The 18,666-nt window shown below is 37.1% G+C and overlaps 1 protein-coding gene across 6 annotated transcripts in view; it reads right to left on the reverse strand.

Annotated features, from left to right (window-relative positions):
• Positions 1-18,666, reverse strand: part of trak2 (trafficking protein, kinesin binding 2) — a 175,014-nt gene that overhangs the window by 5,109 nt on the left and 151,239 nt on the right. For all 6 annotated transcript variants that reach the window (XR_011356409.1, XM_069934116.1, XM_069934117.1 and 3 more), the window contains 3 exons: positions 17,776-18,080; positions 6,086-6,394; positions 4,330-4,429 (listed from right to left, as the gene is read on the reverse strand). Coding sequence is in view for 5 of the 6 variants with exons in the window: in XM_069934116.1 (XP_069790217.1) it covers positions 4,330-4,429; positions 6,086-6,394; positions 17,776-18,080 (714 nt within the window). In the remaining variant the exon portion in view is untranslated. The remainder of the gene's footprint in view (positions 1-4,329; positions 4,430-6,085; positions 6,395-17,775; positions 18,081-18,666) is intronic.

The following is an 18,666-nucleotide window of genomic DNA, read 5'->3' on the forward strand; positions in this document are numbered from 1 at the left end:
GCTGCCAATTCCCTTAACATAGAAATTCTTCAATGAGCTAAAGAAAATAATAAGGAAATTCTTATGGAAAGGGGGGAAACTGAGGATAGCGCTAGATAAATTAACAGAATGGTACAAACAAGGGGGCTTACAGCTACCAAAACTTTCAGAATTATTATAGAGCAGCACAATTAAGATATCTATCAGATTTTTATCAAACAAGGGAAAAACCAGATTGGACCAGATTAGAGCTAGATAAAATAGGGGAGAAGGTACCAGAACATATACTTTATAAGTGGGATGAAAAGCTGGTGCAACATAGAAGTTCACCAGTACTGCACCATCTGCTCAACATTTGGAAGAAGATTCATGTAGAAAGGAAAAAAACAAATTACCAACTACCAAAATTATTATTGATGCAAAATTAACTAATCCCTTTCACAATAGATAACCTTTCCTTTAGAGAATGGGAGAGAAAAGGGATCAAAAGAATAGAAAATAATTTTTTCGGAAATAATTTATTATCTTTTGAACAAATTAAGTACAAATGTGGTATAACTCATGGTACAATGTTTGCATACCACCAACTGAAAACCTACTTGAAAGACAAATTGGGAAGCAGGCTGAGGTTACCAGAAGGAAGCAGTTTTGAATATGTGATTTTACAGACACAATAATAATTTAAAAATTTATAACAAACATGTACATCAAACTGCAAGAAAAGGAGAACGAGGAAACAAACTGTAAACCTAAACAAAAATGGGAACAAGATCTAAACATAAAGAATGAAACATGGGAAAAGCTATGCTCTGGAACTATGAGAAATACAATAAACACGAGGTTATGCATGATACAATATAATTGGTTACACAGGCTATACACCATGCCCCAAAAGTTAAATAAATGGGACCCAACGGTATCAGATAGATGTTTTCGCTGTAAGAAGGAAACGGGAACAACAGTACATGCAATTTGAGCATGTGAGAAAGTGGAAAAGTTTTGGGAAGATCTAAATCAGGTATTAAATAAAATCACAAAAAGCAACATACCAAAAAAATCCAGAGATCTTTCTTCTAAGTAATATAAGAAGTAAAGAACTTGGCCTCGATTTGGGTGAAGCACAAAAAAGATTTAATATGATAGCCTTAGCTGTAGCAAAAAAATGTATAATGTAAACCTGGAAATCAGAAGAGAGCCTGAGAGTACAGCAATGGTACATAGAAATGAATAAATGTATTCCATTGGAAAAAAATAACATATAATTTAAGAAGTAACGTCACAGTAGTCGAACAAATTTGGGAACCATACATGGAACATAACAGAGAGGGCCTACCGCGGACCTCCACTGCCTAAAATGACAGAATGAGAAGAAGACGAAATGAACTGACCCAGTGTGTAAAAGTAGATGACACAATTTTCTTGTTTATTTTCAATGTGTGATGACATTGTTTAATGGGTTTATTGTATTGTATATGTTGAATGTTCAGTGGGTAGGGAGGGGGGTGGGAAGGAGAGAGGGAAGGGAGGGAGGAAAAGGGGAGAAAATGACACTGTGTATATTCAAGAGGGAAATGTTTGTGTGTATTTTGGTTAATATGGTTCATAGTGTGAAAAATAAAAAAAATTTTAAAAAATTATCACAAGATATCCATGGACACGCAATGACACTGTCAACTGCAGTTCTTTTAAGGAACCCAAATTTTAGTATCAGTGAATTCTTAGTTTCATGGCGGGGCCAGTATTTATTGCCTAAGAGAAGGCATTGATGAAGTACTGCCACCTTGAACAGTGGTGGAAGTTGGGCAAGGAATTCCAGAACTCTGACCCAGCCACAAAGCAAGAAAGACAACACATATCCAAGTCAAGGTAGAAGCCACACTGAGGCAAACTTAGAGGTGTTAGTGTAATCTATTTCTGCTGCTATTGTCCTTTCAGATGCTATGATGGGTGATTTTGCCGAACACAGGTTTTCAATGTTGTTGGATTGCATTTTGTAGATGGCACATGTTACGGCCATGGTATGTCTATGGCGGAAGGAGTAGACCCCTTTTGCACTAGCATCCCAGTTATTTGGCTGTGCAGTGTCCTGGGATAAGAAGCACTTTGTGCTGTTTCCACTGGGTCACCCTTAACTGGGGATTGTAGTGTTCTACCTTCAACTGGAAACAGGGACTTTCTGCTGTCCCTTTTCCACTGGTTTTATCTGCACACCAGCGTCAGAAAAGGCCAAGGATATGAGTAGGGGTTGAAGTAGTTAATCCCCAGTGTGAAATGACATGATTTGACAGTGTGCTGACAGTTTTCTTTTCCACTGGTCCCTGTCCCAGTTAATTCCTGGGACAAGGTATCAGTGGAAAAGAGGCTACTGTTTGGAGAAAACCATTGGTGGCAATCAATTATATTTCTGTTGTTTTATCGTAGATAATTACAGTTAATATCATACCAATATAATTTCTCGCTAATTTTCTTAAAAACAAACTAATTATCACACTTAAGGAAACATCAAAATTTATCAATTGCTTCATATAAAACAAATTGCCTATGCTCAGAGCAGATGTTTGATAGGAGCTCCACTTAGAGGAGAGAAAGTTAATGGAAGGCATGCAGACTTTTACAATAATTTAAGAGAAATTGTTTCCATCAGTCAGGATTGGTAAGTAAATGATTCTATCTTAAGGCAATTGACAACAAAACAGGAATAATTGATTTTTATTCTGCAGAGAGCAATTATGATCTGATTTCACCAAGTGAAAGAATAGTAAAAAACACAATTAACACTAACCTCCTAAAACAAATAGCACATGTATTTTAACAGCACAAAGTAGAGTTTAGGGTGCAACAGAAAGTTACGGGATCAATAGGCAATAATTCTTCCAAAAAAATCCAGCACAAACACAGTACAGTAGAAGTCCAAAAATCTGGGTCTGCTCGAGGATTGGGTCAATCTGGATTCTCAGGTTTTCTGGATTCTCAGGTGGTATTTTTAAAATTAAAATTTAAGGACGAATAAAGAATAGATCAGAAGTCAACTTTTCTTTGTATATTCATTAGCAAATACAGCATGATTTATCAAAATGAACTGTCTTTAAAGAAAATTAAAAGTCAACAAGTCTGTTCACTTGTTGCTGCTGTGTATCTATGGCGCTTACACATGCTTGCACACACACAAAAGCCTGCTAAATGTTAAAAGTTTGAGAGTTTTTGAAAAGTACAGATTCTCGGGTGGTCTGGATTTCTGGACTTCTACTATACATAGAATGGCCTCTGTTAGTGGCAGTACACATACATGCTGGAGAAACTCAGTAGGTCATGCAGCATCTATAGAAAGCAAAAGGCAGTCAATGTTTTGGGCCTGATCCCTACTTCAGGAGTGCCAAAAATCATCTGGATTCCCAAATAAGGTGCTGGGGTGGAGAGGGAAGAGGGGAAATGGATACAAATGAGAGGTGAAGAAGAGAAAGGAACTGGGAGGGAGAGTGGAAGAGGGCAGAGGGGTAAGACAGATAGCTCTCTAATAGGAGAGGGAAGGGGAACTGGAGCTAGAGGGAGGGGATTAACAGAAATTGGAGAAATTGATATCGATACCATCTGGTTGGAAACTGCTGAGACAGTTCCTCCAATTTACAAAGGGTCTCGACACTATATGAGGCCATGGGGAGAGATATCAGTGTGGAAATAGAGAGCGTAGTTGAAGTGGTGGTTATTGGGAGGTCCTTGCTGTGGGTCAGTAATGGATGTGATATTTGATGACGATGGATTTGTGCAGGGCAAGACTGATGAGTCTTCTAACATCAATACTCAAGTATCCAACCAGACAACATCATTATTGATTTCCCTTCCTTCTCCTATTGTCTCTCTCAGCCCTCTGCGCTCTCTCCCATCACCCTCCCACCTGCATCACCTGCTAACCTGCCCTCTTTCCTTTTTCTCTCCACTTTATTATTTGGGTGTGTGCCTGATTTTCATCACTCCTGAAGAAGGACCCAGGCTTGAAGTGTTGTCAGCCTGTTGCTTTTTATGGATGCTGCATGACTGGATGAACTTTTCCAAGCACTTTTGTGTCCTGCACTAAACCCCAGCGTCTGCAGATTTCTACGAACACGGTTCAGGTAATTTTTCCCCTTCATGTTTATTCTTCATCAATAATACAAGGCATTAAAAACAAAAAAGGGAATACTGGAGGTTACTTTTGCATCAGAAAACAATATATGACAAATACCTTGAGCAAACAAAAGGCAGGAAGAACTCAGCAGTTAGGCAATGCCCATGGAGAGAATGGTCAGTTGACATTTTGGATTAGGACCTTTTATTGAGACTAAAATGGGAAGGGGAGATAGAGTCCTACTTCACCTTGTTGAGAATTGAACAACATCAGTGGGATGAAGGATCCTGCAGGTGGTGAAGGTATAAGTTGAGTTGGTCTGTGACAGACATTTTCCAGGATTCCGCACTACAAATAAAGAGACAAATAATTTTGTAGGTAGCAACAATATTAAATGTGTTCACAAATGTAACATTGATTTCATTTTTCCATCCCCAAAATATATCCATTCCTGGACTGTTACAGTGCCAGCAATCGGGAATTCAAATTCCATGTTTGTAAGTTCTCCCCATGTCTGCACAAGTTTTCCACGGGAGCTCCAATTGTTTGAAATGTACTGGGGGGTTGTAGGTTAATAGGGTGTAAATTGGGCGGCACAGGCTCATGGGACAAAATGGCCTGTTTCTGTGCTGTATGTCTCAATTTGATCTTCCTTCTGTACACAGTCTGAAAACACTACAGGCAGCCTCAAGGAAGGATGAGTAAAGACAGCCTATTGATTTCTTTCTTCCTGAAGGAAGCTAAAAAAAATAATGCTCTTAACAGAGCAGCATCTACAGAGCAAGATAAAATGTCTGTGCCCTGGGATGAAGATCCCCCATGGTAGGTCACCAGAGCAACTTTGTGCCTCTCACTAGATACGGCCTGATCATTCCCAACTTTCCCTGTGCTTCTTCCAGAACTGACCAGTGATGACACAAATGGAAAAGGCTAGCATACCAAAACAGTTGAATCTGATGATAAGCTGAGGACTGTAATGTGGTACAAGTCAATTCCCAAATTGACAGGATTGAACTTCTTTGGAATAGTTTAATACTAAAAAAAATAGAATGTGCTGGAAAACCTTATCAGAGGCCATTTGTAGAAATTAAAGATAAACTCTGGGGAGGGGGGGGGGGGGGGTGGCGAATGGCGGATAGATAGAAGAAAGGGAATACCTCTGATGGGGTGAGGACAGTGATATTGTGGGGATGTTGATGATGAGGTTATCTGTCTGAAGGATTAATTCAGCTTTTAAGCAGACAGTTCAAGCTGTGAGACTGGATACATACAAGTCCAGCAAGCTGGTGAAAGTAGAACAACAATCAATATTATAGAACGATAACCTACAGCTAGAAACACAGATAGTGGATTACCTCAAACTGCTGAATTCAATAGAGTCTGGAAGGCTGCAACACCCCCAAAGTGGAAAGTGAGCTACTGTTCCTCAAATGCATGTTGAGCATCTGTACAACAGTGTAGGAGTCCATAAACTGATGGACGGAGAATTAAAATGGAAGGGCAGAGTTACACATGGGCACTGGCAGCAGGTAGTCTGCAAAGCACCATGCATTCACTTTCTCAATGCACAGGAGGCCACATTTGTAAGATGTGCACCAGATTGGAGGAAGAGCAAGGGAATAGCTGCCTCATCTGGAAGGAGTAATTGGTCCCTGGATGATGGGAAGGGAAGAGGTAGAAGGACAGGTGCTGCATCTCCTGCAGCTGCATGGCTAAAGGGCAGGGAGTGGCTGGTGGAGGTGAGGGAGCAGATCAAACAGTTGCAAAGGGATTAGATATACAGATGAGAATGTGGTAGGGATACAGAATTAAAGTGAGATCTGACAAAACTTTCATAAATGACTCCTTTTTAAAAATATGATTTCTTCACTGGGAAGGAGGATGGAATGGGAAAAGTAACAGGCAATCTCCTTAAAATTATGTGGTTGTTACTGTCACTTTTAAATCACAAGGATTATTTGCTGATTGTGTTTGTTCATTAATCCGTTGAACATAAAAACTCACCAGCTCTTGAATCTTGGGTGGAGTGGCTGTTTATTGGCAGAAAAATATCTGGTGGTGGCTCCATCTTCTTAGAAGACTTTTTCTCTTCCTCCTGCTTCTTGTTCTTCTCTTTCTTATCCTGGGGGGTGGAAGTATGCTGAGCTTTGAAGGTGATTCCCTCCTCACTGTCCTCCTCAAGATCAGGCAAGTGGCAGATGCCATCTTCTGGAAGTAGCTCAAAGCCTTTAGTGAGGACTCCAGGTCGTGGATCTAAAATTGTGCCAAGGTTAGGCTGTGCTAACTGCTGCCACTGGTGTAAAGTCATTGAACCTATTCAAGATGACAACACGTATATACTGTGAGACAGAATATATGTCAATCAGGCAAGCTGGTGGAAGGAGAAAAACACTGTGCCAGTAGGTGCATTCATCATGAGATAAATGCACCAGCAACATGAAAGGCAACTCTCATTTGGTGAAATAGATACAAGTTTGTAATAAATTCAGAATTAACAGAGAAAGAGTAGATGAACTGTATTAAAAACAAGAATCAGATTAAATAATACATTTGATTCAAATAACTTTTCCTGGATACACAACATCTCCTCGTGTCAGGAAGGTGCAACAGCGACTGTACATCCTTAGAAGATTGAAGCAGTTTAGAGTACTGGCCACCATTCTGTCAACTTTCTACAGGAGCTCTATCGAGAATGTTTTGACTGGCTACATCACAGTGTGGTACAGTTGCTGTGGAGCATCAGATCAGAGGTCAATCCACAGGACCCTAAGAATGGCAGAGAGGATCAATGGGGTCTCCCTCCCCACCAATGAAGCGATTTACCACAATCATTGTGTAGAGAGGGCTCACAAAATCAGGGAGGACCCCAACCACCCTGCACACAGTCTTTTCCAGCTACTCCCGATGGGAAAGAGATATATGAGTATCAGAGCCAGTACCACCAGGCTGAGAAACAGTTTCTCCCCATCCGTAGTGAGAATGGTGAACAACTGATGAACTGCTTATACAAATCCTCCGTGCCTCTATTGATTTAACAATAATATTTATTTTGATATTTGTATATACATACTGTACATATGTATCATTTGTCTGTGTTTTACACTGACGACCCAAGAACGTTGTTTTGTCAGGATGTATTTGTACAATTGGATGATAAATAAATTTGAACTTGATCACAGTGACACCAAGAATGAAACTTTAGTTAATGCAATAGTACGTTCAGCAGAATGTCTAACATTTTAATAATGTCTTTAATGTCATAAAAACTCAAAAGTTAAACTCTCTGAAGTTGGATCAGTGAGCTTCTTTATTCTACTTAAAAATTAAAAAAAAGAATGTGCAAAATTTAGTTAAAAATCTAGATTTTCATGGCAAGAGACAGTGAACAGTCTGGACATTTACTGCTGAATATCCCAGGGAGACCACCTGGAATACTATGTGACTTATTATTTCAAAACGTTCATCTCAGGGTGAAGTTAAATGCCATATATTTTACTCTTAATCACTTTATTAATTTCCAAAAAGGCTAACAATTATTGGAACAAGTGTTGTTTCACTTCCAAAGACTTCTTGAACAAGAGTGCACATTAATCTATTCATTTGAAATCTTCCTCATCAAGGCAGATACCAAATGATACAAGAGATAACAATCACTTAATGTTCCTGAAATTATTTAAACAAGACCATAATGTAATTGAAAAGGCTAAACAATGAATGCCTGTATTTATAGTTATCAGGATACCTGGGGCAGGGTATTTTTTTTGGGGGGGGGGGGAGAAAGAAAGGAAAAATATCCAATTATTTAACCAGATGCATCCAAACAAATAAGTATTTCACAGCAGATATATATAAAAATATTGTATAACATTTATTCACAATGGATTGAAATGTTGAAATTAATTTTATTTTTGAAACATCATCAAGAAAACAATTTACTTTTCTACTGATTTTCACTTCTATAGTAGCATTATGATACCAAATGCTGCACTGTGGTAGACTCGACAGTCACTTCATGAGACACCAGGAAAAGAACCCCATCAATTAGAGATTATAACAGTCATGAAATGATCCAATGTAAGAAAGGCAACGCTTGAATGTTCCATTTTCATTGGGATGATGGATAGGTACCAGTAAAGTGGGCAGCTTTTAGCCTAAAGTTTCTTCAATGTTCCTAATGCCGGGTGAAACCGATGATAGCGTTAGGTAAATTAACATAGAGGTACAATCAAGGTGGTTTGCAGTTACCAAACTTTAAAAATTATTACAGAGCAGCACAATTAAGGTATTTATCAGATTTTTATCAGACAAGGGAAAAACCAGATTGGACTAAGATAGAGCTAGATAAAACAGGGGAGATGGTACCGGAACATATTCTTTATAAGTGGGATGAAAAGCTGGTACGATATAAAAGCTCACCAGTATTGCATCATTTACTCAATATATGGAAGAAGATTCACTTAGAAAGGAAAAAAACAAATGACCAAATACCAAAATTATTATTGACGCAAAATCAGCTAATCCCTTTTACAATAGATAATCATTCCTTTAGAGAATGGGAGAGAAAAGGAATTAAAAGAATAGAAAATTATTTTTTGGGAAATAATTTATTAACATTTGAACAAATGAAGTACAAATATGGAATAACTCAATGTTTGCATACCATCAACTGAAAGCCTACTTAAAGGATAAATTGGGAAACAGACTGAGGTTACCAGAAGGAAGCAGCTTTGAATATGTGATTACAGACACAATGATAATAAAAAGATTTATAACGAACATGTACACCAAGCTGCAAGAGAAGGAAAATGATAAAATAAGCTATAAACCCAAACAAACGTGGGAAAAAGATTTAAACATAAAGATAAAAAATTAAACATGGGAAAAGTTATGCTCTGGAACTATGAAGAATATAATAAACACAAGGTTACGCATGATACAGTATAATTGGTTACTTAGGTTATATATCATGACCCAAAAGTTAAAAAAAAGGATCCAATATTATCAGATAGATGTTTTCACTGTAAGAAGGAAATGGGAACAACAGTACATGGAATTTGTGAGAAAGTGGAAAAGTTTTGGGAAGATCTAAATCAGATATTAAATAAAATCACAAAAAGCAACATACCAAAAAATCCAGAGATCTTTCTTCTAAGTTATATAAAAAGTAAAGAACTAGACCTCAATTTGGATGAAGCACAAAAAGGATTTATTATGATAGCCTTAGCAGTAGCAAAAAAATGTATAATGTCAACTTGAAATCAGAAGAGAGCCTGAGAATACAGCAATGGTACATGGAAATGAATAAATGTATTCCATTGGAAAAAAATAACATATAATTTAAAAAATAAAGTCACATTATTTAAACAAATTTGGGAACCGTACATGGAACATTACAGAGAGGGGTTGCCTCGGACCTCCACCCCCTAAAATGATAAGAAGACAAAATGACTTGATCCAGTATGTAAAAGTAGATGACACGTTTTTCTTGTTTATTTTCATTGTGTGATGACATTGTTTAATGGTTTTATTGTATTGTATATGTTGAACATTTAATGGGTTTGGAGGAGAGTGGGAAGGTAGGGGGGGGAAAGGGGAGAAAATGCCACTGTGTATATTTAAGAGAGAAATGTTTGTATTTAAAGTGATATGGTTCACTGTGTGAAAAAAAAATGTTTCTAATGCTGCACATTAGGCATGCAGAACAGTTTCTCACAGCACAGACCTGTGCTTGCAGCTGAGAGTTTCAGAAGGTAAATCATTCACTGAAGGATACCCAGCCTCTAAGCTACTCATCTATAGTGTGCCTTGTTCAGCCATGTTTCTGCTCAATAATAACCTAATGGTTGTTTCAAAAATGATGAAAGGTATTGATACAGAAGCATTTTGTTAGGAATAGCAAATTTATACAGTAAGTTTATACAGTAAGTTAGCAAGAAATCAAAATAGGGAATTCAGATAAGCTTCTTTAGCCAGAGTACAGGGTGAATGAAGAACTTGCTATCATTGAGAGGACCACGCTGAGACAAAAGTTAAAGAATTTCATGTGTTACATTCTAAATGTAGTATTACGTGATAATAATGGAACCTTTACCTTTATATGTTAATAAATTAAGTAAATAGTCAGAGGGCATGAGAGCATAGATCTCTCTAAAATTAACATTCTGACTCAATACTCGAAGCAGAATTGTTAAAAACTCTCGGTATGTATGGAGTTTTCAGGTTGATTGAATAGGAGGTGACTGAGGATAGAGTAAAAAAGGACAGCACCTCAAAATCATCTTGCACCAGGGTGCGATATCGCTTGCAGTCGCAAGACATCAACTACTTCACTGACAAAAACAAATCAAAATATTTTTCATAGTTTCTATTTTCTCTTATCCCTTACTTTTTTTTTATTTTTTATTTTGCACACCATAAATCACATTAACCATGATACACACTTTTTCCTTTTCACACATATACAGTGCCATTTTCTCCCACCCCCCCCTCCTCCCATCCCACCCTCCCTACCTCCCCCCTCCTGTCCATTTAAGGTACAAAATCTAGGATACATTAAACCAGTCAGACAATGTTGTCATTCAATAAAAATACACCAGAAATTCCACTGAGTCCATTCTTTTCATTTCCTTTTCCTTCCGTTAACTTAGGTAGTGATTGTCCCCGGTAGGTTTTCGCTATTGTGTTTCATGTAAGGCTCCCATATTTGTTCGAATATTTCAATATTATTTCTTAAACTATATGTTATTTTTTCTAATGGAATACATTTATTCATTTCTATATACCATTGTTGTATTTTCAAATTATCTTCCAATTTCCAGGTTGACATAATACATTTTTTTGCTACGGCTAGAGCTATCTTAACAAATCTTTTTTGTGCACCATCCAAATCAATTCCAAATTCTTTGTTTTTTATGTTACCTAGGAGGAAGATCTCTGGATTCTTTGGTATATTGTTTTCTGTTATTTTATTTAATATCTGATTTAGATCTTCCCAAAATTTTTCTACTTTCTCACATGTCCAGATTGCATGAATTATTGTTCCCATTTCTTTTTTACATCGAAAACATCTATCAGATACTGTTGGGTCCCATTTATTTAACTTTTGAGGTGTAATGTACAGCCTGTGTATCCAGTTATATTGTATCATACGTAACCTCGTATTTATTGTATTTCTCATCGTTCGAGCATAACTTCTCCCATGTTTCCTTTTTTATCTTTATATTTAAATCTTGTTCCCATTTTTGTTTAGTTTTACCATTTGTTTCCTCATTCTCCTTTTCTTGCAGTTTAATATACATATTTGTTATAAATCTTTTGATTATCATTGTATCTGTAATCACATATTCAAAGTTACTTCCCTCTGGCAAACTCAAACTGCTTCCTAATTTATCCTTCAAGTAGGATCTCAATTGGTAATATGCCAGCGCTGTATCTTGAGTTATATTGTATTCATCTTTCATTTGTTCAAAGGATAATAATCTATTTCCTGAAAAACAATTTTCTATTCCTTTAATCCCTTTTTTCTCCCATTCTCTAAAGGAAAGGTTATCTATTGTAAAAGGGAGTAACTTGTTTTGTGTCAATATTAGTTTTGGTAATTGATAATTTGTTTTATTTCTTTCTACATGAATCTCTTCCAAATATTGAGTAGATGATTTAATACTGGAGAACTTCTATGTTGTACCAATTTTTCATCCCATTTATATAATATGTGTTCAGGTATCTTTTCCCCTATTTTATCTAATTCTAATCTAGTCCAATCTGGCTTTTCCCTTGTTTGATAAAAATCTGATAGGTATCTTAATTGTGCGGCTCTATAATAATTTTTAAAGTTTGGCAGTTGTAAGCCTCCTTGTTTATACCATTCTGTTAATTTATCTAGTGCTATCCTCGGTTTCCCCCCTTTCCATAAAAAATTTCCTTATTATTTTCTTTAACTCCTTGAAGAATTTCTCTGTCAGTTGTATTGGCAATGCCTGAAATAGGTATAATATCCTTGGAAAAATGTTCATTTTAATACAGTTTATCCTTCCTATTAGTGTTAGTGGTAAATCTTTCCAATGCTCTAAATCGTCCTGTAATTTTTTCATTAGTGGATAATAATTGAGTTTATATAGTTGGCCGAGATTTTTATTTATTTGTACACCTAGGTATCTTATTGCTTGCATTTGCCATCTAAATGGTGATTCCTTCTTAAATTTTGAGAAATCCACATTATTCATAGGCATTGCTTCACTTTAATTTACATTGATCTTGTAACCCGACACTTCTCCATATTCCTTCAATTTCTTATATAATTCTTTTATTGATAGTTCTGGTTCTGTTAAGTATACTATAACATCATCCGCAAATAAACTGATTTTATATTCTTTGTCTTTTATTTTTATCCCTTTTATATTATTTTCTGTTCTGATCAATTCTGCTAGTGGTTCTAGAGCTAACGCAAACAATAAAGGTGATAGTGGGCATCCCTGCCGTGTTGACCTGCTTAAGTTAAATTGCTTTGATACATGTCTATTTACTGTCACTTTCGCTAATGGTCCCTTATATAATGCTTTAATCCAATTAATATACTTCTCCGGTAAACTGAATTTTTGCAATACTTTGAACAAATAATTCCATTCTACTCTATCAAAGGCCTTCTCTGCGTCTAAAGCAACTGCTACTGTTGGTGCTTTATTCCCTTCTACTGTATGAATTAAGTTAATAAATTTACAAATATTGTCTGTTGTGCGTCTTTTTTTTGATAAATCCAGTTTGGTCTAGATTTACCATTTTCGGAACATACTCTGCTAATCTGTTTGTTAATAGTTTAGCTATTATCTTATAATCTGTGTTAAGTAAAGATATTGGTCTATATTACGCTGGTGTGAGTGGATCTTTCCCTTGCTTTAGTATTACTGTAATTATTGCTGTTTTACATGAATCTGGTAAGGTTTGCGTTTTATCAATCTGGTTGATTACTTCCAGGAGGGGCGGAATTAATAAGTCTTTAAATGTTTTATAGAATTCTATTGGGAATCCATCCTCTCCTGGTGTCTTATTATTTGGTAATTTTTTTATTATCTCTTGTATTTCTACTATTCCAAATGGCTCTGTTAATTTATTTTGTTCCTCTATTTGTAGTTTTGGTAGTTCAATTTTAGTTAGAAATTCATCTATTTTCCCTTCTTTCCCTTCATTTTCAGTTCGGTATAATTGTTCATAGAATTCTCTAAAGTTTTCCTTAATTTCTTTTGGATTATATGTAATTTGTTTGTCTTTTTTCCTTGATGCCAATACCATTTTCTTAGCTTGTTCTGTCTTAAGCTGCCATGCTAGGATTTTGTGCGTTTTTTCACCTAGTTCATAATATTTCTGTTTTGTCTTCATTATATTCTTCTCCACCTTATATGTTTGTAGTGTTTCATATTTTATTTTTTTATCCGCCAATTCTCTTCTTTTAGTTGTATCTTCCTTCATTGCTAATTCTTTTTCTATATTTACTATTTCCCTTTCCAACTGCTCTGTTTCCTGATTATAGTCCTTTTTCATCTTGGTTACATAACTTATTATTTGCCCTCTAATGAATGCTTTCATTGCATCCCATAGTATAAGCTTATCTTTCACTGATTTCGTATTTATTTCAAAATACATTTTAATTTGTCTTTCAATAAATTCTCTAAAATCATGCCTTTTAAGTAACATGGGGTTTAATCTCCATCTATACATACCCTAATGTACTCGAGATGGCAGAGGTCGACAGCATCGAGTCCACGCTGCTGAAGATCCAGCTGCGCTGAATGGGTCACGTCTCCAGAATGGAGGACCATCGCCTTCCCAAGATCGTGTTATATGGCGAGCTCTCCACTGGCCACCGTGACAGAGGTGCACCAAAGAAAAGGTACAAGGACTGCCTAAAGAAATCTCTTGGTGCCTGCCACATTGACCACCGCCAGTGGGCTGATATCACCTCAAACCGTGCATCTTGGCGCCTCACAGTTTGGCGGAGCAGCAACCTCCTTTGAAGAAGACCGCAGAGCCCACCTCACTGACAAAAGGCAAAGGAGGAAAAACCCAACACCCAACCCCAACCAACCAATTTTCCCCTGCAGCCGCTGCAATCGTGTCTGCCTGTCCCGCATCGGATTTGTCAGCCACAAACGAGCCTGCAGCTGACGTGGACTTTTACCCCCTCCATAAATCTTCGTCTGCGAAGCCAAGCCAAAGAAGATACATTCTTGGAGGGATGTCCTCTAACTTTACTGTCAATATTAAGGGTGAATGGTCCGATAGTATTCTAGCTTTATATTCTGTTTTTCTTACTCTATCTTGCATACGAGCTGATAACAAAAATAGGTCTATTCTTGAGTATGTTTTATGCCTAGCCGAGTAATATGAATATTCCTTTTCCTTTGGGTGTTGTTTCCTCCATATATCCAAAAGTTGCATTTCTTGCATCGATTTAATTATAAATTTGGTTATTTTGTTCTTTCTGTTAATTTTTTTCCAAGTTTTGTCCATATTTGAATCCAAATTCAGGTTGAAATCCCCTCCTATTAATATGTTCCCTTGCGTATCTGCTGTCTTCAAAAAGATATCTTGCATAAACTTTTGATCTTCTTCGTTACGTGAATATACATTGAGTAGATTCCAAAACTCCGAATATATCTGACATTTTATCATTACATATCTCCCTGCTGGATCTATTATTTCCTCTTTTATTTTAAATGGCACATTTTTACTAATTAATATAGCTACTCCTCTTGCTTTTGAATTATACGATGCTGCTGTTACGTGTCCTACCCAATCTCTCTTTAATTTCTTGTGCTCCAATTCAGTTAAATGTGTTTCTTGCACAAATGCTATATCAATTTTTTCTTTTTTCAGTAAATTTAGCAGTTTCTTCCTTTTAATTTGGTTATGCATTCCATTAATATTTAAAGTCATATAGTTCAACGTAGCCATTTTATACTTTGTTTATCTTCCCTTTCCGTTTCTCCATCATTACCTTTCCTTCTTATCCATTTCTGTTTTCTTGTTTTGAACCCTTTATAAGACAACATTCCTAAAACATCAAACATTTTCCTTATTCTCCTATTTAAAACTTCTTTAGCCCCAATCTCCCCTTCCCCTCCTGAGTTGTCCTTTATCCCTTGTCGGAAAACCACATCTCCCCTCTCCATTTGGATTTGCGAATTCACTCGAAGCGTCAGCTGATTTTGCAGTGACCGTAACTCCTCCCCACCCAGCCCCCCCCAGAAAAGATTTCACTTTTCATATGTAACAAAGGTCACTCTTTTAATTCCCTCCTTATTCCCTCTATTCCATTTCCTTCCCTTATTAATTCTTGTCTATACTCTCTATATTTTCCTCTAAATACAGATACATTCATGTATGCACACTATACATATACACACATGTACCTCTTTACCCACATACATATAAATCGTGGTCATTTTTACTCTTATTACATGTCTTCATCTCTCTGTTTGTTTTGTAGTTGTTCTGCAAATTTCCTTGCTTCCTCTGGATCCGAGAATAGTTTTTTTCCATAAGATCGTTTTCGCTGTATTGAACTCCTTCCTCTTCTTCAGGAGTTCAAAACTTATGTGTCTTTTTAGTTCGCAGTCTTTTGTACTCTTGTTACACGTCTTCATCTCTCAGTCTATTTTGTAATTGTTCTGCAAATTTTCGTGCTTCCTCTGGATCCGAGAATAGTCTGTTTTGCTGTCCTGGAATAAATATTTTCAATACCACTGGATGCTTTAGTATAAATTTATACCCTTTCTTCCACAAAATCGCCTTTGCTGTATTGAACTCCTTTCTCTTCTTCAGGAGTTCAAAACTTATATCTGGATTAATGAAGATTTTTCGCCCTTTGTACTCCAGTGGCTTGTTGTCCTCTCTTACTTTTTCCATTGTTTTCTCCAGTACCTTTTCTCTTGTAGTATATCTTAGGAATTTTACTAAAATAGATCTTGGCTTTTGTTGTGGTTGTGGTTTAAAGGCCAATGCTCTATGTGCCCTTTCTATTTCCATTTCTTGCTGTAGTTCTGGACATCCTAGGATCCTAGGGATCCAATCTTTTATAAACTCTCTCATATTCTTGCCTTCTTCATCTTCCTTAAGGCCCACTATCTTTATGTTATTTCTTCTGTTATAATTTTCCATTATATCTATTTTCTGAGCTAACAGCTCTTGTGTCTCTTTAACTTTATTATTAGATTCCTCTAATTTCTTTTTTAATTCCTCTACCTCCATTTCTACTGCTGCTTCTTGTTCTTCCACCTTGTCCATTCTTTTTCCCATTTCTGATAAGGTCATATCTATTTTATTCATTTTCTCTTCTGTATTGTTTATTCTTCTTCTTAAATCATTAAATTCTTGCGCTTGCCATTCTTTAAATGACTCCATGTATTCTTTAATAAGAGAAAGTATATCCTTTGTCTTGCCTTTCCCTTCTTCTTCTATTTCACTGTACTCTTCCTCTTCTTCTTCCTCTGGGTTGGCCATCTGTTGTTTCTTTGTTCTCCTTTTCTTCTCTTCTTTCTTGTTTTTGTTGTCTTCTATGTTCTCCTCTTGCTGCAGCTGTTCTGCAGCTGTCATTACCGGCTGTGGAGATCGACTCCCCAGCTGGTCACCCCTCCCGTCGGTGTGTTTTTTTGCATGCTCCTCGCGCATGTGCAGTTGTGCACTTTTACTCGGCTCAGCGAGCCATTTTTGTAGTCCACTTTCTACCGACCTGAGGGAGCGGGTTTCTCTCTCCACCACGGGCCTCTTCGAGCAGGTAAGGCCTTCTCCTTCTTCTTCCGTTGTCTTCTCTTCCTCTCTTCTTACCGTTGGTTTCGATTTTTCTTTTTTCGTCGCCATCTTCTTTCCACCTTTATACTCACTTTACTTTAATTTTTATTTTTGTTCCTTTGTGTTTTCCTTTGTTTTTTCCGACTTTTCTGGAGAGGGCTGGAGTTCACCGTCCGGCCACTACTCCATCACGTGACTCCCCCCATCCCTTACTTTTGAAGTCGCATTCATAGACCTCACTGAAACTCCATAAATCAGTTAACGTCAGCTATGGCAAGATGCAAAGGATCAAAGTAATCTGGGTCAGCAGAAAATGTAAACCTCCAATGACCTAATTCAAGCAATTCATGGTGAAAAGGTGAGCTAAAGGGCCAGCAGTAGTGGAATGGGGGATGGCAATGGAGTGATTGAATGGACCAACCCCTCATTCTACCACTCCTCCAACATCATAAAAGATCTCCATCATCCTGGACATAATCTCTTCTCGCTGCTCCCTTCAGAAAGAATATACAGAAGCCTGAAGTCCAGCACTTCTAGGTTCAAGAGTAATTTTTATCCAACAGCTATCAAGCTCTTGAACCATGACCATAAACTACTCCTGGACCACAAAAAGATGTGTTTGTACTTTTGAAACTTAATTTTTTTATTTCCATTAATTGCAACTGTGAACAGTTTATATCCATCCTTTTATATTTACCATCTCTTTTTCAGTATTGGAAAATTTAATTTATACAATCATAAATGGCATATCTTACTTATCTGCTTGGCTGTAGAAAGTAAGAATTTCTGTGCATTTACACATAGTACCTATGTCTATGACAATAAACTCACATCGCCATTTTAAATGCTGGGTATTGGATTATATTAGTGAGCACTGCAATCATTAAAGAACCCCATGTCCTTGTGCTTACCTTCAATTGGTTTGACAATCTGAAGTTTCTCAGGGAGGAACATACGGTAAGAGCTGGACACTGCAGAAATGCCAGACATCTCTGTTAGGTCACTGAGGTTGGTCTCAGTGGACATTATACTCTCTGCTGGTGTTGTGCTGCCTGTCTCTTTCTCTGTTACCATGGCCATCAGCTTTCGATCCCGCTCACTCTCGAAGAACATCTTCTCACTCAAGTAATTCTCTTGTCGCAGAGAGAGACGGCGCAGTGCAGTGGACAGGTCTTTGCCACTAGGTGTGCCCGGTTGTCCAATCTCAAACTGTTCACTGTGAAGACAACAAGAATGAGCAATACTTAGAGGATTTTCCAGATTAGAGTGGTCAAATTGGAATTAAACAGGTATGAGCAGCTGACAATCAGATCATCAAACCATAGTAAAACACTGAAGTCTGCAGACACCGTGATTGAAGTAAAAACACAATGCTGGAAAAACTCAGCAGGTCAAACGGTGTAAAGATAAAGATACATAACCAACATTTCAGGCTTGAGCCCTTCATCGAGGTATGTGCAAAATGTTGGCAGGCTCCCAAATAAAATTAAATGAGGGTAACAAAATGAAATGTATCATTTTGTTTTGGCACCTGCCTACATTTTGCTCAAACCTTGATGAAGGGCTCAAGCCCAAAACGTTTCCAGCATTGTGTTTTTATAAACTAGTGCCAACTCAGTTCAAACCAAACATTTGGTCAAACACATTTTGCAAACTAGAAAAACATCTGAAATACTGACTGACCATTTCTCTCCATTGATGTTATCTAACCCAGATGAATGCCTCCGGCTTGACATATCACAAGCTATTAGCAGTCAATCAAATGTATCAGTATCTTTAATAAAGTGTATGTGGACTTTCTT

The sequence above is a fragment of the Narcine bancroftii genome, chromosome 4 (genome assembly GCF_036971445.1).
Source record: "Narcine bancroftii isolate sNarBan1 chromosome 4, sNarBan1.hap1, whole genome shotgun sequence".
NCBI classification, from domain to species: Eukaryota; Metazoa; Chordata; class Chondrichthyes; order Torpediniformes; family Narcinidae; genus Narcine; species Narcine bancroftii.